The sequence below is a fragment of the Leuciscus leuciscus genome (assembly GCF_965113295.1).
Source record: "Leuciscus leuciscus genome assembly, chromosome: 19".
In the NCBI taxonomy this organism is placed as follows: Eukaryota; Metazoa; Chordata; class Actinopteri; order Cypriniformes; family Leuciscidae; genus Leuciscus; species Leuciscus leuciscus.
Window position 1 is genome coordinate 20,245,183 of NC_138743.1, and position 27,180 is coordinate 20,272,362.

Here is a 27,180-nt window from a genome sequence, read left to right on the forward strand (position 1 = left end):
TGTCAGTTAAACTATATGAATTGTATAAAGATTTCCTGACCGAAAGTTCTGCTACTGATTGTGAAAATCGTTTGTTTAGGTGATTTTCATTGACATTTGAGGCACAATTCTTTTTTTTTTCTTTTTTTTTTTAATAACTATCTAACATAAAAATTAATCTAGAGTAGCTAGTTTTGAACACATTAAATGTCTGTTCACATTATAATTTTGGACTGTCACACCTCAGATATCTTGGCCTTTTTGATTGTATCCAATTTTTACATATTCCTTTTAATTGATAATTGATTATTTTTAATTGATTTGATAATTCAATGTAATTTCAGTTATAATATTATATTTACAAATTTTCACACAACTCTGTTACAGGAATGTTCTTGTTTTTATTTTATTTATTAAATTGTATAATAGTAATAATAATAAATAAAAAACTTGAATGACTGCAAAAAACCTGGTCAAGACTGGGTGCAAGACTGGGTGGCAAGAGGCACTGAGGTTTCAGCTTGCACAGTAAGGTGCTTGGGTAAATGCATGCCAGAACTCCAAGACCACACCACTACTGACCCAAAAGCACAATAAAATAGCTCAAAATCATATAAATAAGCCACAGATGTTTCTGGCTCTATGGATCAGCGGTATGTCTGGAGGAAGAAGAATGATGTATATGCTGAAAAGAACACTCTGTCTACAGTTAAGCATGGTGGGGCTCAATGATGCTCTGGGGCTACTTTGTATCCTCTGGCACTGGAAACCTGCAGCGTCTGGAAGGCAAGATGGATTTATTGAAGTATCAGAAACTCCAGGAGAAAACTTCGTGCCGTCAGTGAGGAAGCTGAAGCTTGGGCGTCATAGGCCCTTCCAACAGGACAATGATCCCAAACTTTACTCAAATTCCACCAAGGCTTTGTTGCAGAAGAAGTCCAGGAAGTTTCTACAGTGGCCATCACAGTCACCTGACTTGAACCCCATAGAAAATATCTGGTGGGATTTGAAGAAGGTGGTTGCAGCAGACAAACCCAAGAATATTACTGAACTGGAGGCCATTGGTCATGAGGAATGGGCTCAGATTCCTCAGAAATGCTGACAGAAGCTGGTGTCTGGTTATACATCTCGTTTGCAGCAGGTCATAACAGCAAAAGTACTAAGTACTAAAGATGCTTGCCATGAAGGGGTTGAATAATTTTGAGACTGCAAAAGTCATTAAAAGTTGCATCTTCAGTTGAATTTGGGGAAACCACTTGACACATTTGTTGTGTTGAGCTATTTCAGTTACTTTTGTTTGATTTGTTCATTGCAAACAGCTGAAAGTCTGTAAATTTTGCCACTAAACATGATCAGCAAAGGGGGTTGATATAATTTCAGTTACAACTGTATATTGTCAGTGTTATGTTATGTTTTCCTGTGTTTTGTGCATGTTTCCTTTGTTCCAGTTTTCCCGCCTGTTTGATTCCCGTATTTGTGTCCTTAGTTACTGAAAGTTTCACATATTCTGAGTTACAATGACAATCTCCCTGTGTATTTATAAAGCCTGTGTTTCAGTTGCTCTTTGTCTGTTCTCATCATTAGTTGGTGTTGTTCTGGGCTGCGTTTCCCGATAACGTTGTCTCTTAGCGCGCTACCTTAGACTCTTAAGGTATAACTTAACTAAAGGTATACCATTTCTAGGCGTGTTCCCCGAACCATACCTTAGGAAGCTGCTTAAAGGACCAAGTTCGGTATTTTACACTTAAAGCCCTGTTTACAGATCGTATCTGATGAAATAGAACGGTTAAAATTAAAATTTGGACACATGCTCCTGTCCCGAGAATTTTACGTTTATTTCGCTTTTGTGGACCTATTTTGCCAAACGCGTCACACCCGTGATTCTTCCGTTGAGAGCTTGAATAATAGACACTCCAGCCCAGTTGGTGGCGATAATGCACCTTTGCCAATTGCAAGCAAACCACGGTCATTTCATTGAATACACAGAAGAAGCAGAAGAAGAAGCGGCGGAGTAATACCGTAAAGGTGCTGCGGTCTCACAGCACGTCCTATTAAGTCAATGGAGTTGGACAAAAACTACGATAAAACCTGTTGGAATGCATCTTTTTCAGCGATTTTTGAGTGAACATATCAGTTAAGTTTCACGTCTTTGTAAACGAAAGTTTAATGTGTTTTTAGGACGGAATCTTCCAGTGCACATAGACAACCATTGTGGGGGTGGGGGGGTGAAGCGAAATAAACCTAAAATTCTCGGGACAGCAGCATGTGTCCAAATTTTAATCTTAACTGTTCTATTTCATCAGATATGATCTGTAAACAGGGCTTTAAGTGTAAAATACCGAACTTGTCCTTTAAGATATACCTTCTTACATGCGACGTTACACGGTGCTGTCCGTGGCGATGGTGCTGAATTGGTTAATATCGATGGCTCGAGAATCAATTATTCTCTCTCACTGCATTATGTGAGAAAGCCGTGTTTTTTTTTTTTATAAAAGAAGCACTTCAGAAATAGTTGAAATTGCATTTATTAGGACTCATGGGATTTTATAAAAAATAATCCAAACTATACTAGCCTATAATAGCCTAGCCTACACATTTTAAAATTGTATCATATATTGCTGCCATAATAACCATTTCAAATTTTTACATGCTTTCTTCTCTTTCCTATTTTTGTTCGCTGAGGTGGAGCTGCGATGAAATAGTGTTCTTGTAAATAATTTCCAGCATTTCAGTAATAAAAGTGTACATCTTACGTACGGTGCTCGGCAGTGATCAAAAAGGATTTAAACAGTGAATTTTGAATCTCTTCTTGTAAACTCAGAGATGTGGATTCAGACGGCAATTAAATTACCACACGACCTGTTTGTCAAAAAACAGTAGGCCTAGGTATTAATTTGGCCAGGGATTTTTACGCGGGTTTGGAAAAAACACTGACATTATGGATTTGGATGGCAATAAAATCACAGACTTAGCCCTGTAAATGTTTAAAATACTGTACGAGCCCATGAGAAACAATTAGCGTCTGAATAGGACACTATTCAGTAGCCTATGCTTTCACTGGCCTTTAAAAGCACTCCGCAGACGGCACCGTCTTTTAGAACAACTATTCGCTGTTCATTCCCTTTAAATAGACTAGTTAGGCCCGCCTACGCCATAACTTCCGGTTGAAAGGGAACGCTGGCGCGTGTAGCTGCCGCTCCTTTCTCCCGTCAAATATTTGGTTTTAATGTTTAAATACATACCACTCATGTTTTCCATCGTGATGTGGAATCGTGTAACAGTCATTGGACTACTGCTGCTATCTTTGGATGTTTGTAGATCATTAATCATCAACAGCGGTGTGACCCAGGACTTACACAAATGTGATGCTGTTACTCGCGTGGACTTCTCTACAATGGCCATAAGGTACACTTTTCGCCAGTTGCTGAACCTTAATGGGAAACATGCTTTGGGGTCTGAACCTCGCGCACTTTGCACTACCTTTGGAATTTTTCGCCCAAAACGTTACCTACATCCACCACGTTGTGGATACCTGGGTTCGTCTCATGAAAATGTATTTTATCCGATAGCCTTACGAAAATCATTGAAGTTGTCATGGAGACCAACGAGGGCTGATTTAAATAATTTGACAGTTCTACGTGAGGAGGCAACACCTGGCTCGGCCGTTCCGGTGCGATTGCTTAAATGTGCACTGATAAATGTGCGCTCGATCAATAACAAAGCCCTGACTGTATGTGACCTAATTATGGATCAAAACTGGGATCTCATTTGCTTAACGGAAACCTGGCATAAAGAGTCTGATGGACTACTTTTTAATGAGCTGACTCCTGAGGGATATGGATTATGTGATCTCCCGCGCTCAACGGGTAGAGGAGGTGGTATCATTGTGCTGTACAAACAGCCACTTGGACTATCTTCTGTGGATATTCCTTCCTTTACCTCATTTGAATGCCTTGCCTTGAGTGTCTCTGCTTCATCATCTACGGTCATTGTGGCTGTGTATAGACCTCCCAAATGTAACAAAGACTTTACATCTGACTTTGCTGAATTAATATCTGTGTTGGTTTTAAAATATCAGAAAATTTTAATTCTTGGTGATTTTAATATTCACATGGACAAAAAAGACATTTCATCAACAAAAGACTTTACATCTTTATTAGAGTGCTTTGAGCTATATCAAGTTGTGGATTGTCCCACGCACAACAAAGGCCACATGTTAGATCTTGTGATTCAAAATGATACACTTGTGTCTAGGTTGTCTGTAATTGACTTTGGGCTATCTGATCACTTAGCTATACTATTCAATTTGGAGCTACCTGTTATACTTGCTGCCACTTCCCGTATTATTCATTACCGTAAGTGGAGATCTATTGTGCCCACTGACTCTGCTACTAGCTGTATCTTACCATCTGATGCATTGGAAGACAAAGTAAATATGCTGCACACAATTCTTTCATCTGGCCTGGACACCTTTGCTCCTCTGAAGTCACGTGCTGTATCTTTTAAACGATCTGCTCCGTGGTATAATGACGATCTACGTGCAATGAAGACTCAGTGTCGCAAAATGGAGCGCAGATGGCGCTCTACTGGTCTAACTGTGTATCATCAGGCTTGGAAAGAAAGCTTGGGTGAATATAGGACTGAAATGGTATCAATAAGGTCTGCTCACTTTTGTCAAATTATTGCAAGTAATCAAGATAACCCTAAAATGTTGTTTAATTCAATCAACAGTCTTTTAAACAGAAATAATAATTCCAATGTCTCTTCTTCTGTTCAATTGTGCAACAAGTTTCTTGTGTTTTTTGGTAATAAGATCGAGGGAATAAGAGATCAGATTACTGCTACAAAAATGGTATAGAATTTTCTGGTGTTTATCTTTCAGAATTCCTCCTGTTAGATTCTCAATCCTTGTGTAATGTGGTTTTAAAGATGAAAGCTACCACCTCACATGTTGACCCCATACCAGCTAGGTTGTTTCAGTCATGTTTTTCATCGTTGTGCCTGCCCCTACTGAGTATTATAAATGACTCGCTGTCTTCTGGTGTTGTGCCATCTGCACTTAAAATTGCCGCTGTAACCCCGGTTCCAAAAACAAATAGCCGTGACTTTGAGAATCTAGGAAATTTTCGTCCCATCTCTAATCTCCCTTTTATTGCTAAAATCTTAGAACGTATTGTTGCAACAAAATTGCTATCTCATCTATCTGTTAATGAACTCTTTGAGCCTCTTCAATCTGGCTTCCGTAAAATGCATAGCACTGAGACAGCATTAGTTAAAGTCACAAACGATTTACTGATGGCTTCTGATTCTGGATGTTTATCAATATTGATCCTGCTTGATCTCAGCTCCGCTTTCGACACTATTGATCACTGTATTTTACTTTCCCGCCTGGAGTCTGTCTTTGGTGTATCTGACTCTGCTCTGAGCTGGTTTAAGTCTTATCTCTCAGATCGCAAACAATTTGTTGTGCTGGGTGGCTGTAGATCGGAGGTTGGTATGGTAAAATATGGTGTACCTCAGGGTTCAATTTTAGGTCCTTTACTTTTTAGTTTATATATTTTTCCACTTGGCCAACTCTTGAGGTCTTTTGATCTCGATTTTCATTTATATGCTGATGACACCCAGATATACATTCACTCAAAGCCTGATGTAAATGTAGCTGTTACTCACCTTTCTAACTGTATTGCAGAAATCAAAAATTGGATGTCTGTTAATTACTTATGTCTAAATAGCGATAAAACTGAAGTGATGCTTATTGGTTCGTCTCACCAGTTACGTAGTGTGAAATCTGTAGCTATAAATGTGGACGGCTCTGATATACAGTTCCAATCTAAATTAAAAAACTTGGGAGTCATTTTCGATTCTAATTTTACTTTTGACCTGCATGTACGTAATACTGTTAAAGTTTCATTTTTTCATCTTAGAAATATATCCAAATTACGGTCCATGCTGCCTTTTTCTGTAGCAGAAAAATTAATTAATACTCTGTTTTTTTCTAGAATTGATTATTGTAATGCCTTGTTGGCGGGAGCATCGAAATCTATTCTGCACAGACTTCAGTGGGTACAAAATTCTGCTGCACGTATTCTGACCAGGACCAGACAAAGAGATCATATAAAACCAGTTTTAGAGACATTGCACTGGCTGCCTGTTAAATTTCGTGTTGATTTTAAAATTCTTATGTTGACCTACAAGGCGTTAAATGGACTTGCTCCGCAATATCTTTCTGATCTTTTAGTACCTTACATTCCGACACGTAAACTTCGCTCAGCCGATGCCGGTCTCTTAGTTGTTCCGGTAACGCGCCTAAAAACAATGGCTTTCTTCGGTTGCCCCAAAGGTATGGAATTCACTGCCCTTACAAATTAGAAGTGCTCCATCTTTGAAATTGTTTAAGACATCCCTTAAAACTTATTATTTTAAAGAAGCCTTTGGGTGAAACGTGATTGTTGTGGTTCTCAATGTGATACATTTTATGGTTTTGCTATAACCTATGTTTTGTTTATTGATTTTAAATTGGTTTTTAGATTTATAATATTGTTTGTATGCATGCTTTGTAATAGTTTGTATTTTATGCTTATTTTATCTACCTTACTATTGACTATGTAAAGCGCTCTGAGAATTGACTTTTAAAAGCGCTATACAAAATAAAGCTATTATTATTATTATTATTAAGCCTTTAATGGTTTGCCAGCTGATGTACCTTTGGATAATATAATTAAAAATCTAACAACAATCAGTGTAATGACACTTTTATTCTTTGCATGAAAACACTTGAATTCGCCTAATTGAACACTGTCTGGGTGTATTAAAACTTCAGAATTATATTCGTATAGACCTGCAACAGTGATAAGGTAAAGCTAAGAGTGGTCCAGACCAACCTTCCGAACGTATGACTTACAGAAGGTATACTTACCTAAGAAGGTTTCGGGAAACACGTATTAACGATAAGGTATAGCTTAAGGTGTAACTTAAGAACGACGTAGCGTTAAGAAGGTTTCGGGAAACGCAGCCCTGCTATCCGTGTTTTGTTTCTTAGATATTCTGAAGTGTACTTTGAGTTTATTTGAATTAAATAATTCAGAAGTTGTTTTCCGATTTTGCAACACCCCAGCATGATAGATTTAGTCCATGCTAATTTTGCAACCCCAATTTTGTCTATTTAAATTTTAATGTTTATTAGCAGAAAATAAAATCAAAGTTTAAACTAAATGTAGACGTGTATGTAGCCTGATTAGTTTTATTATTCCACATACACTCCTTTTTTGAGAGTTCAGTAAGTGTAAGGTTGTATGGTTCAGAAGAAAATTGTGTGTATTGATTTAACATTTTAATTCTGTTTCAAGACAGAGCTTTCTGTTTTTCCTACTCTATTACTCTTCTGTCTCTTCTGCCTATAAATGATACAGAAGGACGGAGTGTAATTTAGCCTTAGTCTACTAGTGGCATATGCTAAAAGCTGTTTTACATTATGCGGTAAGACACAAAACAGTCCTCATCTATCCAAGCCAATGGTCGTGCTCTCAAACCAAAGCTTTTCTTTCACAGAATAACAATTACTCTTCATCCTCCAGAGAGAGGGCCGCAAAAATGGAAAAGAGTTGGAGCAATTTGCAGAGGGTTTGGACTGATCTCATCTTCAACCACTTCTGGAAGGAAAAGGAAGCTTTTAAATTATGTAAATGCTATGAAACTTAAGAGAACATTGGCTAGAAATGAGAGTTAAAGAGAACAGCCTAGCGATATAAAGAGAAATGCGATATGAATATATTCCAAGTAATAGGCTAATATTCATACCCACTGTAATAATCCACTAACTCGAAAAAGGGAAACAAGAATCTAGTTGTTGAAGGCAGAATGAAGTGTGACCACTTGACTTTCTATCAATTTAAGCAGTTAAACTAGGAAATTAAAGGAGGCCAAGAACAGAAAAAAGAACCCCAGTCCTTCAGCTCTGCCAAGATAACATGCATTGATGTTGACTAATGAGTTTCTGCATTTTAGAAATGAAATCTTTTCAGAGTCTGATAGCCCTCATGCCATGAAGAGATAAAGGCCTTTGCCACAAGTGGCTGTTACACTGCATGCTGATATGCAATGAGAAAAGCAGAGATAAAGGTGTCACTATAGAAAGCTTTGTAATGATATTTATTAGAAAGACAGAATTATCAAACAAGTCTACTTTGTTAAGGTTTGAACACAAAATATGATTAATAATTCTAATTGTGGGATATCTGTGGAAATTTAAATGCAGATTGTTTTTTCTTTTTATATAAATCACTGAACATCATGTTAATTATTATTATTATTATTATTTTAATTTCTTTAATGACTTATTTTTCAAATTAACCAAAGTAATTATTCCTTTGAATAGAATGTAAATAGTAAGAATAGAAGATTGGATTTTATACACAAAAATGATTGAGGGCAGACTAAGACATAGCCCCATGAAAATGTTTGCTCTTTTGTACATTTTAATATTTTAGTTTGTTTAATTTATTATTAAGTGTAAACATTATTGACATTATTAGAGCTTTATGTTTCTTCTTGTTTTATGAGCTTTATTTGTCTCTTAAAGTTTATACATATAACAGCACTCTATTTTTCAGAGTATAAAAGGGGTTTTATACATGAACATATTAAACTGGGTGTCCATTGAATCAAATAAGTATGAGACCATGCCAATCCAAAAAATAAATAAAGTGGGGTGGTGGTGAATCTTATAGCATTACCAATATGTGTTGGTAATATTTTAACCTTTTGACCTCACATAAAATGTTGTGCATCCAGCACACATCAGTTAAATACATTAGGTTTCTCCATCTGAGATTGAATCACATGCATTCATAAATGTGACGGCTTACATAAGAGTATTACCACATGTCGGAGAACTGCTCACAAAATACAAGAGAGGCAGATGGGAGGAAAAACACCTTATGTGAACCATTAGCTTGTGCCTCTGAGAGAAGGAATCCTTTGGCTAGAGCAAATTAATCAGTGTGCAATGAACTCCACAACATTATCTACAGTGAAGTGCCATTTCCATTCACAGCAGTGCTGAACAAGCTTCCGGCCCCCCTCCCGCTGCCTTATCGTCCTTATGGGCCCACATTTACCCATCCAGGCATCACTGTCCTCAGAAAGCAGGGAGATGCGGGGAATGACACTTGGGTCTCAGAGGAGGAGATTTGAGATTGGTGATGTGGCATTTGTTCAGCTGGCTGAAACGGACGAGAAATCCCTCATTAGTAGTTTGCAAATTTGTCTTGGCTCACAATTTTAGTGTCACAGCCACTAAAATTTGTTAAATAACCTGAATTAACCTTGATTAAAAGATTATCACTTCCAGCATTGTGCAGTAGCTTCACCTCAAACACTCAATTTACATTTCTCAGTGGTGAGGTGGCAGATTCTTTGTTTATAAAAGCATGTAGCTTTTCAATAGCAAAGCTTTTTTTATTAAGTAGCAGGGTAGCATTGAAACAAGCTATTTGTTTTGTTTTCGCTAACAATATACAACATACCATATGAATATATATTCTGTCAGCTTCTTAGAATCACAACTATAGCGAAGCCCGAATCATGAATGAATCAATATTGTAAGTCAGCTCTATTTAAAGAATTGATTAACAAATCGGTCTGAATCTTTCAGTTAGCTCAGTCACACACTGAATCAATTGGAGTGCTTTCTCACTCCATAAAACACAGACATGAAATTGTATTAGGTTCAACACCAGCAGCTTGTGAACAGCTCTGTAATGCAGGTGAAGACATGTTAAAACAGTGTGCAAAAACAGTAGTAGTACCAAAAAAGTGTCATGGCATTTCCATGGCTTCTTTGTGGCATTTCCATGGTATTATTTAAAGTACCTTGGAGTACCATGCAAATATCATGGTACATGAATGGGGGTGGCACAGTGGCTAAGTGGGTAGCACTGTCACCTCACAGCAAGAAGGTCCCCAGTTCAAACCCCGGCTGAGAGTTTCTGTGTGGAGTTTGTATTTTCTACCTGTGTCAGCATGGTTTTACTCCGTGCTCTGGTTTTCCCCCACAGTCCAAAGACATGTAGGATGCTACATTAGATGGATTAGATATGTGTGTGAATGTGAATATGTGAATGTGTCAAGAAGGGCATCCAAAGTAAAACCTATACCAAATTGTGCAATCAATGGCTAATTTAGAATACTCAACAGCCACATTTAACCGGGCAAAGCCCCAAATTGTGTCGGACTGGGGATATTTGGTTGTTGAACTGAATATGCTCCTTAGAGGACAATAAAATGTGTTTATTTGTTTTCTTTTTTGATTTTATGGGCCCATCTTCTCTTTTGTTTTTTATGTTACTGGTATTAAGTGTGTACATATGTTTCCCTTGGTTTTTTATTTTATTTTATTTATTTTTATTGTGGTGACGGTCAGTGTTTGAGTGCTGTTTTGTCTATGTTTATGTTTGTAAACTTTCAATAAAAAGTTAATAAAAAAATTAATAAAAAAAACCTATACCAAATCAAATGTGTGTGTGAAGCGGACCCTGCAAATTAGTGGGAATAAGGCTAGGAAGATGGATGGATGGATCATGGTACATGGTACATGTACAGTATATGGTAATAATTTAGTACCAAGAAATAGCTAAGGTATACCTAAAGCAGAATCCTGCACGCGGGCGACAGGTGAACCGCTAATATTTGATGTAACAGGTGAAATATTAATGTGGTCATTTGCGGTGCGGGTGTGGTTCAGGAATCAATAGGCACAGGCAGACTGCGGGTCCAATAGCCAAGACTATTTCGACTCAATTCGGTACCTACTGATAGGCAACTGATTTCAAACGGTCCTGTGCTTATTTGTATTCAAGCTCTTCAGTCTTACAAACGTCTAAATAACATTTCTAATTGCAACGCGATTTGCAGCGCTGAGCACAGCACAGATTGATGGATCCAGTCATTAAGGGAGTGTTCTTTGTTAGCTTTCTGTATATAATCTATTTGCAATTTTAATACAAGTTTTATCTTTCATGCTGCTAAGAGGATCAACAGCCACGTATACACCGCAGTTTCAGGAGAGACAATCGGCTAAAATATTCCCGATATTATATGAGAGTAAAGGCTCATATTGTAACGTATGCTGTGTCCTGTGTTCTCTGTGACCTAGTTTCGCTGTCTGGTTAATTAGTCATTATTTTCACCTGTTGTTTCATCAATTATCCCATTAGTTCCATTTGTTTACTCTATGTATTTATACCCTGGGTTCTCCCTCATTCTCTGTTTTTTCTCGTCAATGCTAAGTTGTGTTTATATTAGTTTCCTGTTTGATCTCCAGAGTGTTGTCATTAAAGACATTTATACTTAATCGCCTTCGTCTTCATACGTGTACGCAACCAACTCGTGACAAAGAACAAACCACAAAGAACAAACAAAATAGACTTCCCGGCTGTCCAGCTTTTATGCCTCAAGCAGGAGCAGCAATCCCTTGAGAACCAAACCAGAGGATTTTTAGATCTGGCTTGCCTCACCAACTTCCTGGACGATTGCTGTGCATCTTCTTCCATGTAAGCTTGAACGCAGAAATGAAGGCACACCTGCCCGGTGTGGGTCCTTTGGGGAATTTGCCATCTGCCATCACCCAGCTGCAAGGTAGATGAACCTGAGCCCATCGCAGACGGAGGAATTCAGCCTGCAGCAAGGAATGAGCTGGAGCCGATGAAAAAGACAGAGCTTAACATTGCCTCAGAGCCAGAGCCTCGACAATTGTCTGACCAGGTGTGTGAGCCGGCAACACTGTGCACCGCCATAGGAGTCCTCGTTGAGTACGAGGGAATGGAGTGGAGCCCCGCCCACACTCCCGCCACAAAAGGTGGAATGTGTCTGGATTATTTATTTCGTTTTAATGAGGACTGTGTTGAAGAGGAAGATTCCCTACCCCTGCTGATCCTACCCAGCCCTGAAACTCCAGTCTACCTGCTGGTTCCATCCAGTCCTAGTTCTCCTGTGTCTCCGATGGTTCCATACAGCAATGGTTCTCCAGTACTTCCAGTATGCCCTCCCTCTCCTGCCTCCTCTTCAGATCTCTGTCAGTAACTCTACCCAGTCACTGCTGTCTCTGTCAGTCCCTCTGTTCCTTCTCCACCATCCCTCTGTGGTGTGGATCCATCTCGGGCCAGCTGTATAACAGCACCGTCTGGATCCCCTGGCTCAGCCTCCAGCCACTGATCCAGTCACTCCACTTCGGCCCGTCGTCCAGACTCCTCCGCCCTGGTTCCTTCATCCTGTGGGGCATCATCTTGGCTGGACTCTGGATTTCCACCAGACTCCTGCTCCTGGCTTCACCCTGGCTCCTCCCACCCTCCACTCCGCCATGTACTGTTGTTTTTTCCTGGTTTTTCCACGCCCTCCTGCAGACCCCTCTCCCTGCCTCCTCAGTTAGACTATTTACGGCATGAGGACACGCCGAGGGGGGTACTGTAACGTGTATGCTGTGTCCAGTGTTCCCTGTGACCTAGTGTCGCTGTCTGGTTAATTAGACATTATTTTTACCTGTCACTTCATCAATTATCTCATTAGTTCCCTTTGTTTGCTCTGTGTATTTATATACCCTGTGTTCTCCCTCATTCTCTGTTGGTTTTCGTCAATGTTAAGTTGTGTTTGTGTTAGTTTTCTATTTGAACTCCAGAGTTTTGTCATTAAAGACATTTATAACTAATCTCCTTCGTCTTAGTGCATGTACGCAACTAACTTGTGACACATATTTGGCTATATGTTCTTTTAATTTATAGACATTTAAGCGTATAGCCTATTGTGTGTAATTATACACTTGTTCAAAATAGCCTGTATCGGCAGATTATTCACATGATGTAGGCAAACGTTTTGTATTGTTTACAGGTTCTCATCTTTTTTCTTGTTGGGCTGCTTGTCTATTTTTCTTAAATGCATAAACTCAGAATGCATAATTAGTGGTTTGATTGCTTGTTACATGATAAAGTAAATCATTTTAGTCTACATGATGTAGTAGATTTAAAGTGGGTGCAGTTCGGGTCACGGTCTTTGCCAATTTGGTCGGGTACGGATTTAAATTAGTACTGCTGTTGGATAACAGGATGGGTGTTCTCTTAACTACTGTGGGTGCGGGTTTACCAAACAGGACCCTTGCAGGAATCTTAAATGTAAATCTTAAATCAATATCTTAAATCATTAAATGTAGTCACGCAATGCTGATGTTGTTAACATTAACAATTTGAGAACAAAGTATAATTTGCACCGTTTGACGTGATATAAGAGCGTTATTTAATCAGCGCGATTTACTGCAATGCTTTTTCCCCCTTAACATTAGTTGGTCAGAACAAAAGTGGATGTTACTTGTTCAGACGACATTTTCCGGTGAAAATTATGTTGGTCATACTTCCAAAAAGTAGAATCTGTGATTGCAAATGACAGTATCCACACCACCAGCGCGGTGATTGACAGCCGCACTTTCTCCTCACAACATTGGATTCATCCGCGCTGTGCCATGCCGAGGCACAATGCACGTAAAGTTGATAATTCCGCGAATAACTGCAATTGCAGATTTCGAACAGAGATGGCAACAAGAGGAAAAACTGCGGACTGCAGCTTTAAAGAGAAATAACTCAAAATAAAAAGGTGGACCCAATTTACATAAATAATAGGTGATAAGACTGATGATATATTGAGCATTACCACTAATACACAAAGACAGAAAAAATAAACGTCAATTTCAAAGATGCTTTTAAAAATTATAATGCAAATGCAGTATGATTAACTAGATGACTACATTTAACAAAAGGTACCAAGGGCCAGGTGAAAAAGCCAAAGCATGTGTTATAACTGTAGAGTATTACCAGTACAGAGTTGTCCCAAAGGAGAACTGCCCACAAACGTGTAGCATGCATTAGGGATTCAGTGACTGTCAGAGAGTCTACAGACAGACCCAAGGCTAAACCTCGGCAAAGCATTCACAGAAATAAGACATAGTAAAGAATCAAAAAGCAGCCATGGGCCAATGGGGAAATAAAGGAAGCCGATATGCATGTAGTGAGGTTCAAAGGCTCATGAAAAGGTGCACAGGCGAAATGAGGATATTTTTTTCATTTGCTGGAAACAAGGGATGCAGATGACAGGGAAACCATTCAATGTGGACTGTAGAAAATAGCACAAATGAGCACTTGGAGTGTGTTGAGACCAATAATGTTTTTGAAAGCAGATGGTGTATTTATGGCATTTCCAGATGGGACTAACTGGACTGTGATAACCAGCCAAACTTTTACTTGAAGTCACGAAGACTAAGAATGCTGCTCATGACATCTTCTACGCTGGTACTATGAATAAATTGTGTGCACCAAGCAACACACCAACACAAAAAAAATAAGTAATCTGAGGGCACATCATATGAGTAAAACAGCATTTTATGTTGGTGATACCCAAGATTAATTACCCAGCTAAAGGGCTCGACGTCTATGCCAAAGACTCATATAAACAAAAGTTATCAGACAATATAGAGCTAAAAGAATAAGCCACTTTCTCTTTAATATCTGGCTTTGATGAAGGCAGCAAAAGAGGTGCTGAAAATCATAGAGGACAGATATTGAAAATACTTCAAGTTCGTTACTATGGAAGTCAACAGTGCTTTTCCAAATTCCAAACTGTTAACACACAATTAATCAGATTTAGAACGCTCTACATAGTCAGCAACTTACAAAAATAGTGTTGCACACAGGAGACTCAACTTGCAATTGAGTTAATTTCACTAAGTGCAAATATGTTCTACTTTATACCTCAAAATCTTAGGTGAAAGAATGAAAGTGAACCATTTCTGAAAGCCTGTTTTGAACAGGAAAGAAATTAGTTTTTCCATGCATTATTAGTACAATACTCTATGTATAAGTTGCATAACGTTTTGTAACATCACTGATATAGTTTAGCTTGTTCCCCCCAAAAATTAGCTCCACCGTTCTACACCATCTGAGCAAAATGAAGCAATTTAATTAAAGGCAGATATCCAACACTATCTGAGATAAATGAGGCAAGTTGGAGAATTAGTGGAAATCTCGTTAGCAATCAGGGCCATTGTGAGAAACCACGGCCATCTTTTAATCACCTGTCAAAACACATAAAGCCCAAGATTAATTTGCATCAAGGGCACAAATGTGGGATGAAACCAAACTGAAAAATCATTAAGCCTTGAACTGCCGAATATTCGGATTTGGCCCAACTCTAAAACTCTCCACTGAGAGTATTTATAGCATATAGAAACTAAGACCTCAAACCAATTTGTACAGTCACTTGGTCGGTTCTGAAATAGACCAGACTTGGCATTAGTCAAACCAAATCTTACCTATCAGACATGACTTTATGAGGGTCATGTCTATTCTTGGTGATAGCACTGTTCTGGCAGGCTAATTTTGAGCTAGCATGGCTCTAAGTTAGTCACAGCCATTAATATTAAAGCTTCTGCCTCTAGGCTGTCAAGAGAAATGACACTGAGAGAAGACACAACACTAATGGAGAGATCACTCTTTGATGCCCTGCAACCTATCTCTTTCTGGCCTTTGATCAAATCCATATACTGCACAAACTACACCTAAAGTTATTTCCATAGCCCATCCAGTAAGAGGGAAAAGGTTGTTTAGTTGCACTCCTGGCTGATGTTGCAATGATGTTCACTTCGCTTGGATACATCCTTTTAAATGACTCTGCCAGTGCAATTTTCTGATGTCGCTCCAAGCAAAACTCGTCTCGCTCGTTTGCCTACAAGAAAGTATTCATCCAAAACAAGCACTGTGTGTGATCACAGAGGATTGGCTTATAAAACATTATTGTTTTGTTTTTTACATCAAACTCCAGTGAAATGGCTGCCATGGGGGAGTTTTCTTTTAACAAACTTTCCTCTGCTGCAGTGTTTTAAAATACTTTATACTTTTGCTTTTAGATTTTTTTTCCTGCAAAGTTGCAAACACAAGGAAATGAACATGACTATAAAGCTTGTGCACTGCTGTTCTCTCCTATTAGCCTTTCACCAATAATTGTTTTACAGCTCATTACAAAACCTGCAGTTGTTCCTATCATTTCTTAATTTTATTGCTCTCTGAATCATGCACACTGCACTCACATTCTCATGGTCTAATAAATGAAATAATCTTTAATCAAATTTATTAAAATTGCATACACAGTATACATGTTTAGGACTTATTTCATTTCAATAAATTGCTACCTGTTGCAAAATTAGTGGAAGAAGCAATTAATCCAGGATAATTTTATGATTACATTTACTGTATGCTTTTGGCTTATGCTTTTATTTAATTGTGTATATATATATATATATATATATATATATATATATATATATATATATATATATATATACACACACACACACACACACACACACACATCTATCTATCTATTGTCTGTCTGTCTGTCTGTCTGTCTGTCTGTCTGTCTTTTCTTATGTATTTATGTGTATCAGTAAGATCGCAATCACTGTTTACTAAATGGCAACTAGATAATTTGATTGTTATAAAACTAATGGATTCTGATTGCAACAGTGACAATAAGTGCACCTGACTTTTTTTTTTAAGTAAAATATTGTTGAAGTAATAGCTGTCACATGGATACAGGTTGAATTTTTAAAGTGCGTCAATAGGAAGAATGAGTGTTTGGCTTGTCATGAACTCCACAAGTTGCAGAAATCAATGATCTATGTTACCCAGCATGATTTGATAATGTTACAAAGAGCATCTTGAGCTTAATGTGAAAAAATAAAATGTGACCTTTTTGTGCAAAGCAGTTCAAACACTTAGTATCACAAAATGTATCTTATTATTAACAAGTACATAGTCATAACTTCTCTCTGTTTTAAATTTCCTGGAAATCCTGAAACTTTCCGTTTACTACCGTGTAAAAAAAAACGTATTTTAAATCCCATTTTTAATGTTGTCTCAGAGTTTTGGACCCCACAATACAAATCGAATTAGTTTTTTTCTGATATGATAAGCTGAAGTTTGTATTGAGTTCCACATAAACTTCGAGACGAAGCGTGAAATATCTTACCTGCGCGGCCATAAATGACAGATCCATGATGATTTGCTTATCAGAAGAATAACTAAAGCTTCAGGAAGGTCAGGTAAGCTCGCTTTCTGTGTCGTCTCTGTCCACGGAGGTAACCTATTTACTCCCAAATAACATCGTCGAGGTACAGCCTCCAGGTACATGAATCCTGAACATCTGATGTGCGTCTGCGATCATTTTAGAGACGGATCAACAGCGAGACGAGGATGAGACAGAGCAGAGGAGAAGAAACAAGGAGAGAGAGAGAGAGAGAGAGAGAGAGAGAGAGAGAGAGAGAGAGAGAGAGAGAGAGAGAGAGAGAGAGAGAGAGAGAGAGAGAGAGAGAGACCTTGTGTGACGCCAAGCGAACGTCTCGAAAAGATTTTAGACAAAGCTTTTGTAGATGCGCCACATGTATGAGCTCGAAATATTTAGTAAGAAAGGCTCCTTCAAAACCAATTATGTTCCATTTATCGTCACCAAAAATATGACTAGGATTTATTTCTACAGCCTTAAATGGTAGTCAACCAAAAACGTCATTTTACTTATGGATTTTCTAACAGTAAATACATTAGCTAGTCAAATCTATTTAACGGAAAACATATTTTGATAGAGGTAAACGTAGGCTATAAGCCTTTCTGTTCGTAATGGTGTGCTCAGGCACGAGACTTATGAATATGAAACCAAATGCAGAAAAATCTTTTTATAATTAATACGGCAGTCAGGACGTGTCAAATATTTAATGTATCCGGATCAATATTGTTATGACAAGGCTACCATAAAAATATAATGATATTTATATTTTTTTTATATATTTTTTTTGCAAATAATCAGCAAGAGGTGAGACTGGAGAAAAACTGACAACAAATTTTGGCACCTTCTAACTTGTTGGCATCTTTTTAACTAATGGTAAAAAAAAAGAAGCAATATGGGTTCAAAATAAGGTCATTTTAAAAATGAATCCTTTTGGAATGCCATATAATCAAACTGGCTCTCTTCCTGGTTCAAGATTATAGTCAACAACACGTTTGAGGAGCTGGTGGTCTCAAGTCAGAAGCCTACTTGTTGACACATGTATACAATCTGTTAATGGAAGATTATTGAAACACCACACTCTCTCTGTTTTGTGCATGACAATAATCTGAATTGCAAATGCGAGAGGCATTCAAGTCTGTGAGCATAGTCTGTGAGCACGAATATGCCACCCTCTTGGCAGCTTAATGGGGTTTAGAGGACAGAATCGCTGTACTCTTGGTGAACTTTCGCACATTTGACCACAACATTCAAGATGTAGCATGCCTTACGACAATGCATTGATGTGTGATGAACAAACAAACAGATGAGCTGCATTGTGAAAAAGAAGTGTTCTTATTTGCACTGAATTGCTACTGTAGTGTACTTCAAATCTTAAAAGTATAATTCAATATAAATAAAATATTAATGAAACAAAAGGCCACTTAATTGTACTTAAAGAGATACTTCACCGCTGGCAAAATGGGCTTTCAATAAAACGTGGCTGTCTAATGCTGTGTTCCAGACAGCTCAAAATTTTCCCCACCTCGTTCTTGGAAATAATTCGACCTGTGAACTCAGGGTACATCGATCAACCTCAGCGAGACGCGTCATTTTACGCCACTTCCAAAATGTTGGCAAGTCCTGCTTCTGATGAGCATAAATATAAAAACCAACATTTGACATCAAGTTTATATAAAAATACCTCAGTTTTTGCTTTTTGTCAGCTGATTTCAAAAGCGATTTTATGTTGTTTTTATTCAGTTTCTGCAATAATTGACACAACAATAATGGTCAACATGTGAACTTGACGTCTGATTGCCTGGAACTCACTGGTCTGAAGTGGGACATTTAATTTGGGATATTCCCACATCCAACCTCATTAGTCATTAGTCTTCCTTTTTGCAAAATAGGACACCCATGATGCACTGGGCATGTTGCCGTCCAAGGCCCTGCCTGTCAACAGTCTGCTATACACTTACCAAGGTCAAATATCGCGTTGCTTTAGTCGGAAATGCTTCTTAAACTTTTTGTCATAATGATGTCAACTTGTATTGTTCCCGGGTTTGTGTTGAAAAAACGTTTGGCGGGAGTGAGTTTCAGTTTCCAGTGAAGGATCCAGCATGTTGTAGGCAGTGGCTAAAGGCAAAATAATGTAAATACTGAGAGAATGCCATGACAGAAAATCTGAAAAACCTCCCTGTTTGTAGTCAACATTTCAAACCGGATGACCACAAAAATAGGTCACCTTTTGCATCACCCGGCGGACTTTTGCTGACAAATAAAAGTGAATTTCTCGGTCCAGGTAACACAAAGAAAGAGTAAACATTGTCCATTTACATATTCTACGGACGCTGTAGCAATACAAATCGAGTTACACTTTAAAGAGAGTACATGTTTATGACTTTCTTAACACACGTAAGTAAAAAGTGCACTTTGTAATAACATTTATTTTAAAGTACATTTTAAATCATTTTTTGAATAATCTTTTGTAGTGTTTTAAAGAAGTACACTTGTGTTGATTAACATACTAAACCACATGTAGAGTACTTAATTATCATTTTAGGGGAGATCGGGAATGGTTGTAAAACGGGGAGACTCCATAACTTCCACCAATCAAGGATAACCAAGTTTAAATCAAGGATAAGGAGTAATTGATTGATCCTATTATCTTTTCAGTTTTTACTCACTTCCTCCCAGATCCTATATGAATGGTTGTCAAGGCTGGAAATAGGCACATGCAGATTGTATAACTGCATGTGATTTTAGAAAACAAATGATTTTAAGAATGGTAAGAATGAAATTATTTTGACCAAAGATATTTCGTTTAGTACTTAAACTTTTGCAGATACAAATATTTTAACTTAATATATTAGATTAAATTGTTTTTCCTCAGGCAAAATGTGATACCTTTTTGCTAATACAGCTAGCTAAACAATGGCTGACACATTACACAGTGTTACAACCATGCCCTTACATACAAGAACAATTTCTTTTGAAGTGTTTTACAGAATGTCTGGACATTAGAAAAGAAAGATAGATGGAGGTGTGCCTGCCAGTGTTTAAAAAAAAAAGGAACTGATGAGGAAGAAGGGCAGGTCAGTCAGATCAGTTGCAGAGACAATATTGAAAGCCAATAGTGAGGATTCTGAAACCTCAGACAACGAAAACTTTTGTGCTGTCTGTATGGAGCCATTTGACAACTCAAGACCAAAGGATGTATGGGTAAATGCCCTATGCAGTCTCTGGGCCCACCAAGAGATATCTGTCTCTTATTAGCAATCACGACCTGCTTCATAACACCGTCATGTTAAAAACATCAATGTATTCACTCATCCATAAACATTATTAGATCCTTCAGCATGACGGAAAGTTTCATAATTCCGCCTACGCCTTTGTTTTTGTTAGAGGTTAGCGACCCTAGCGGCGAAAAAAATAAAAATAAAGTAGCTTTAAGTATATGCTTTTAAAGTATAGCCTATTATTTCTATAATATATCATCTTTTTTTTTTAAGTTAAATATCTTTCAAAGTTAGTAATGTGTCATTATTTTTGCAAGTGCTGTCTGTTACATGTATGTTCTGTTTTGGTTTTGTTTCCTGTTCTCGTTTGCCTGTGTTCTGTGTCCCTTAGTTTCCTTGATTATTAATTTACCTTACACTTGTTCCTAGTTCTGTTCAATATCTCTCCCTGTGTATTTAAACCCTGAATTCTGTCTGTTCCTTGTCCTGTATAATTTATGTTGATGTGGTGTTTGTCTCATCCTGTGTTCCTGAGTTTGTATCTCCAGTGATCTATTTTAAGGAATTATTCTAGTAATTTCCTGTTTGTGTGTGTTTCTTACCACACCAGCCGTGACATTGTCCAGACATTGAATGCATAATAGAACTTGAGCTGATACAGCTGAGCTGAGAGTTTGGAGGCAGAGGGACGCCCACAGCTGTTCTCAGAATAACAGGTCACAGCGCATCAATTATTAATGTAGAATCTGGAAATCCCTTCAGCCATCGATAAAGGTTAGGGCATATTTTCTGGTTAAATGTTTGTCTCATAGCAACAGACCTCTCTGAATGAAGTCTTTGGAGACATTTTTGCTCATAATGTTATCTGAGTGGAAGGGTAGATCTAATGCCATTGCAGGCCTGGAAAGTGAACAAGTTTATATTCATTATATCATATTAAATAGATGATTCACCCTCCAGGCATATGTTTGTGATTGGGGTGTAGGTCATATACAGTAGTTTTTGATATGCATGAAAGCACAATGAAATGAGAGCTTAGACAAATACAAAATTATGTTAAACAGAGGCCTGAGGCTATGGGAATAGCTAGTACCTATTTTTTGCGCTATATTTCTAATACACTTTATATACAGATGCGTATAAATGTGATAGTTCTTTATGCACAGACTATCATTCTGCTTTATTTTTCATTTTATACATGAGATTTACTTTTCAATTACCCACAGCCCTATTTTGTAAAGTGTAATCCAGACAGTTGACAAAACATATTCACAGCCCATATAACAAAGGCCATTATGATGCTAAGCAGATGATGCATAATTGGGTCGATAAGCTCTTGTCCCCTCTAAACTCTTGAATATATATCTCATGCCACTGGTGTTTCTAAATGCTGTGTCTCCATTACTCACTTTGAAACTGTCTGAACCTTGTTTATCAGTTACTTTACTATTTTTATGGAACAATTAAAAAAGTTATTTTGCATTATGTTTCTCATAATTTGGCATTTAATCTAGCAAATGCAGCTTTGATTCTCATAATATGACTTTAATCCCTCAAATGCCACATTGTTTCTCGTAATTTGACTTTAAGTCTCGCAAATTCGTCTTTGCTTCACGCAATGTGACTTAATTTCTCACAATTGTCATATTATTTCTCATAATTTGATTTTATATCTTGGAAATGTAAATTTGTGTCTTGTAATGTGACCTTGAATCTCACAAATGTGACTTTGTTTCTTGTAATTTGACTTTAAATCTCACAAACTTTTCTGGTAACATTACCTCACAAATGTGTAAAATCGTTGCGTAAAGTCATAAGTTCACTATAGTACATTTCTCAGAAATGTAACTGCTTTTCTTAATGTGGTTTTAAATCTTGCAAATGACAAAATTATTTTTGTTATCATAATGTGACTTTAAATCTCGCAAATTCAACTTTGTTTCTCGCAATGTGACTTTTTTCTTTAACTTTTCTAGTAATGTGATCTCATAATTGCACCTTTATGTCTCAAAATGAGACTTTTGCAATGGTTATGGTCTGTTTTGTCCTCCTGATTGATCCTGTTTGCCTGATTTATGTCTCAAAATTAGACTTTTGCAATGGTTATGGTCTGTTTTGTCCTGTTATAGTCCTGATTGATCCTGTTTGCCTAATTTCCTAGATAGTTTCTTTGTTTGTTAATTAGTCCCACACACCTGTCCTGTTTCATCCTGATCACGTTTCCTCATGTTTATAAGCCTCGTGTTTCCTCAGTTCTCCGTCTGGTATTGTTTGTTAAGTGTAGTTGCTATTCTGAATTCTCCTACAGAACATGTTCACGTTTATTAAAATACTTTTCACTGAACTTAGATTTTGTATGTGTTAGTCTATATGCTACAACTTTATATTGCACAATGTAACTTGACACGTCACAATGTGACGTTGAATCTAACAACTACTACTAGCAATTTTTTCCTCATATTTTTTTTTAGACTTGATATCTCCCAGGTACGGTTTAATATTTCACAACTGTGGCTGTAATTTCTCACAATGTGACTATTTCCTATTTTAAAAGTATTACAAATTACCTTTTTTATAATAACAAAAGTGGAAATCAGAGTGTCAGAGTGGTTCTTCAGAGTAATACACAAGCTAAAATAAAACTGTGAAACTAAGAAGCACAATTATAGGCGTTCCCTTATGTCTTTTTCTCTGTTACATACTTTTTTCTGTAATATTTTATTTAGATTTTTTATACTTTTTATCATATTTTATTTAACTTTATTTTTCAGTGCTTTTCCTACAAGGTCTCAGTGATTGTCTATGGCAGATACACTAATCAGATCTGATGGTTCAACCAATTTTTTTTTGATGATCTTCTTTGCATTTTCATTTATTGCTTAAATTGTGCACATTAGAAGGAAGCACCCCATTGAAGCAAGTTTTAGTGTTTATTGATCCCACAGAGTGATCTAAAAAGACGTTCATTTCATACATTTTAAAACACTTTGTACCATCAATATGGTTGAATTTCTTCAGAGTTACTAATTGCAAAGAAAGTTGCAAAACGATGCACTGTAAATCATGAGTTAGAGACCAAAAATGGAAGCAGAAGCAATGTGTTATTGTTTCAAAATGAATAGGATTTCATGGGAGAGACAAACTCTTCCTTTCCACCAAGAAAACAAACACAGTAAATGCAAATAAAGGTCACGAGTCTGTTACTCCTCCATGGGGCAGATTTTCTGCTCCGGTTGGCTTTTCGTCAAATAATGGAATTCCTTTTCCCTCTACAGTCTGATAACAGCTGCTCCCAGTAAAGTACAGTAATCTATCTCTGTGTGGTTGCATCAACAAAGACGTATGCATTCTTCTGTCGACCTAATTCAGGAGTGTTTCTGTAACTAATGCATGGGAGAAGCCCTGCTTTAATGGAAGTAGGGAAGGAAATGTTGATCGTGGCTGTGTGGTATCAAGCACGCATAGCTGTTGCCTTTTTAAAATTTATTACAGGAAACATTTTATATAAAGCAATTTATATAAAGGGGCCAAGAGACATCCCTCTGCTTTCCTCTCCTTCAATGATTTACTTACAGCCTAGATAAAAACACAACAGTAGGCTACCGATGTAGTAAAACAGGAAGAGGCCCCAAGCTAAGATAAATAAATTATGAATTAAATAAAAGATAATGATTCAAATGTTTGGGGCAATTACGAAAAAATTAATTAATACTTTTTTTCAAATAAATGCTGTTATTTTTAACTTTCTATCATCAAATAATGTATTCCACAAAATGATTAGGCAGCAAACTGCTTTCAACATTGATAATAATTAAGAACCATTATTAATATTTGAGCACCAATATAATTGGTAATAATTGAGCAAATCAGCATCATATAATGATTTTTGAAGGATCATTTGACATTGAAGATGATGCTGAAAATTTAGCTTTGCCATCACAGGAATAAATTACATTTTAAAATATATAAAAATAGAACACATTTTTTTTATTTTTTTTATTGTATTAATATTTCATATTACTATTTTTCAGCCTTGGTAAGCATCGTAATTATTCGAAACTTTTGACCGAAAAATTGTTTCGAATCAAACTATTTTATGTTACATTACAGATTACAGATATTTCAGTGACGTGATATTGATATGCTGTTATGTGTTGGTTTTCAGTAGCACTTTTAAATAATAGGAATAATAAAAGCTTTCATTTAAAATAATCTAATACTAAATACTTTGTGCAACTTTGAGGAATTCAGGAAATATTATTTGCTTTAGGTCAAAAATGAACTTATTCACCATTTTCCAGGTAATTGTATTTTTGTCTCTGCACTATTTTCATCTTCAGATTGTTTGAAGATCACATCTCCCTTGAGCTTTAATCAGTTTAACGGGCATCTATGCTCTTTATCTAATGAAGGTCGGCAGCTCATTGAATATAAACACTCCCCTTACATAAAGCAGATGAGAAGCTGACACTATTGAGTGAATGGTGAGGGCCAAACACATGCAGAGTCGAAATTAATTTTGGGGGTGTTAAAGGTCAGAATGATTTACTCAATATGATCAGAGCTGCTTCACTACAGATTATGTTTCTAGAACACCAATACAGAATCAGTCTGACTATACCGTAGGTTATGCTAATGAAAGTAACTTTTAAGTGTCAGGTCAGGTTTCGTATATCTTTTGTCTAGTTTTGAGACAGGTTTGAAGAAATTTGAATTTCTCTCCATGATATTTCATGATATCCTTTTTGACCCTTTGCGGTCAGAATGGCACCCCTGGTCAATATGATCAAAGATGGCTGTAAAAATAAATCTGCATTGTTTATCCTTTTGATCTTTCAAATGGGTGGGGAAATCACATTATGAATTAAATGTTCTTCTAAACATTTAACCCGTAAAATAGAAATTGGCTGTAAAGAAAATTTAAAGCATTGCAAATTCCCATTTCCACCATCAGGACAATAATTAAGAAGTTCCAATCAACAAAAGATGTTACAAATTTGCCTGGAAGAGGATGTGTGTCTATATTGTCTTAATTCATGGTGAGGAGGAAAGTTTGAGTGGTCAAAGACTCTCCAAAGATCACAGATGGAGAACTGCAGAGATTAGTTGAGTCTTGGGGGTCAGAAAGCCTAAAAAGAAAAAAAAAATCAAACAACCTCTACATCACCATATGTTGTTTGGGAGGGTTTCAACAAAAATCCCCCTCGCTCATCCAAAAACAGACTCCAGCGTATTCAGTTGTCAGACACGACTGGACCTTCAAAAGGGATGCTATCTTGGCAAAATGAGGTTGCTAAAGGTATTTAATAAAAGGGTGCCAATAATTATGGCCAATGTGTTCTGGAGAAAAGCATTAAATTCATATTGTGATTTCCCTTTCCTCTTTTTTAATGAAAAATCAAATGGATAAACAATGCAGATTTATTTTCACAGCCATTTTTGTTCTTAATTACCAGGGGTGCCACAAATTCTGACCACGACTATATATGTGTGTGTGTGCATATGCATACAGATGAGAGTTTCCCTGATGAGAGTTTGATTATAAACACCAGAATAGCAAATTTAGGCTTATTTCTAATTTCTGATTCTGGTTTGATGATGTCACGTCATTATGATTTTAATGATGTCACGTCATTATAATCATTAAAAGTTTCTATTGATTGTTGCCCTTTCTCTGAAGGATAAGATTTTCTCTGGATCTTACTGCACAAGTCCTCAAAAATATTTTAAAAAAGTGAACTACGGAGACAATATACGGAAGTCACATCAGCATCTTTTGAGTTTAAAGCTGAAGTGTGTTTTGCAGTCGCACCAAAAAGGAGTTGCAAACATTTGTAAAACGCCCCTTGTCTGTCATTGGCCGGACATACAAAAATGCCCTAAACTCACCCCATTGGTTGAGCCAATGTTACTGTGTCAGTCTCATGATCCATCAATTGCTCAAACATCTTATAGTCTCTGCATATTAAACTGGGATATGAGAAAGGGTTTCTCTTTCATTTCCTTTTATAACCATGCAAGTCTTGCCACTTGGATTCTCCATTATGTTTGGTCGGCTCTCTGTATCCATAGCAACAGCAGTGTCTCTGGAATAGAGTTCTTTTGTGAAATGAAATAAAATATTTACATTATATAAATATAAATATAAAATATTTTATATAAAATCATGTTGTTAAAATGTAATCAAAATAAATACATTTGACCATTTGCTGCATCCATTATCTGCATTAGGATTTTGTTACACGGATTGTGTTACATTAGGACACACTGTTACAACAAAGACAAAGAGAACAAAGACAACCTTGAGGAGGTTTTCAAAATATTTCTCAGATTTGTCTTACTCACTGTGAGGAATAAATGAGTGTGCTGGTTCTCATTTTAATGAGAACCTTAATGAGGAAATATCCGGCAAGCTCACCACAGCTGTGTCCCTTTATATGCAATGCCACTGTTTTATGAAACCAAATTGCCAATCTCTATAGCTCTAGAGGTGATAAAACCAATGGGAACTGTTCCCAACTTTGAAAGACACTTTAGAAAAAGTTCTTAAATAAGATTCAGATTAAAACCTGTAATAATCAAGTTTGAGTCCAGAACAAAATGACCCATTTAGGAAAATCAGCTCTTTTGCTCAATAACTGAAAGCTTTAGTGAGTAAATGCCCCTGTCACAATGTATTATACTTAAATGGCTAATCACACAGTGGCTTGACCTTTAATGCTTCCTTATATTAGATGCATCCAAATGTGAAGTGTCTCACTGACATTTCTTGTGTGATTCGGTTGCATCACATGATGCACCTGATTTCTCATTCGGGCCTCTGGATGAGTTATCAGGGGATGGACCAGTGCCCTCTGACGTGTAAGACTCAACTGGGCTCCCACCCTCA

General features: G+C 37.1%; 1 protein-coding gene and 1 long non-coding RNA gene across 3 annotated transcripts in view; both read right to left on the minus strand.

Annotated features, from left to right (window-relative positions):
* The window catches only part of LOC309481714 (uncharacterized protein C14orf132), a 30,397-nt gene extending 13,086 nt beyond the window's left edge, over positions 1-17,311 (minus strand). For both annotated transcript variants that reach the window (XR_014200080.1, XM_082146746.1), the window contains exon 1: positions 17,041-17,311. Coding sequence is in view for 1 of the 2 variants with exons in the window: in XM_082146746.1 (XP_082002872.1) it covers positions 17,041-17,067 (27 nt within the window). In the remaining variant the exon portion in view is untranslated. The remainder of the gene's footprint in view (positions 1-17,040) is intronic.
* Positions 1-27,180, minus strand: part of LOC309481724 — a 375,444-nt gene that overhangs the window by 43,551 nt on the left and 304,713 nt on the right. The window lies entirely within an intron of this gene.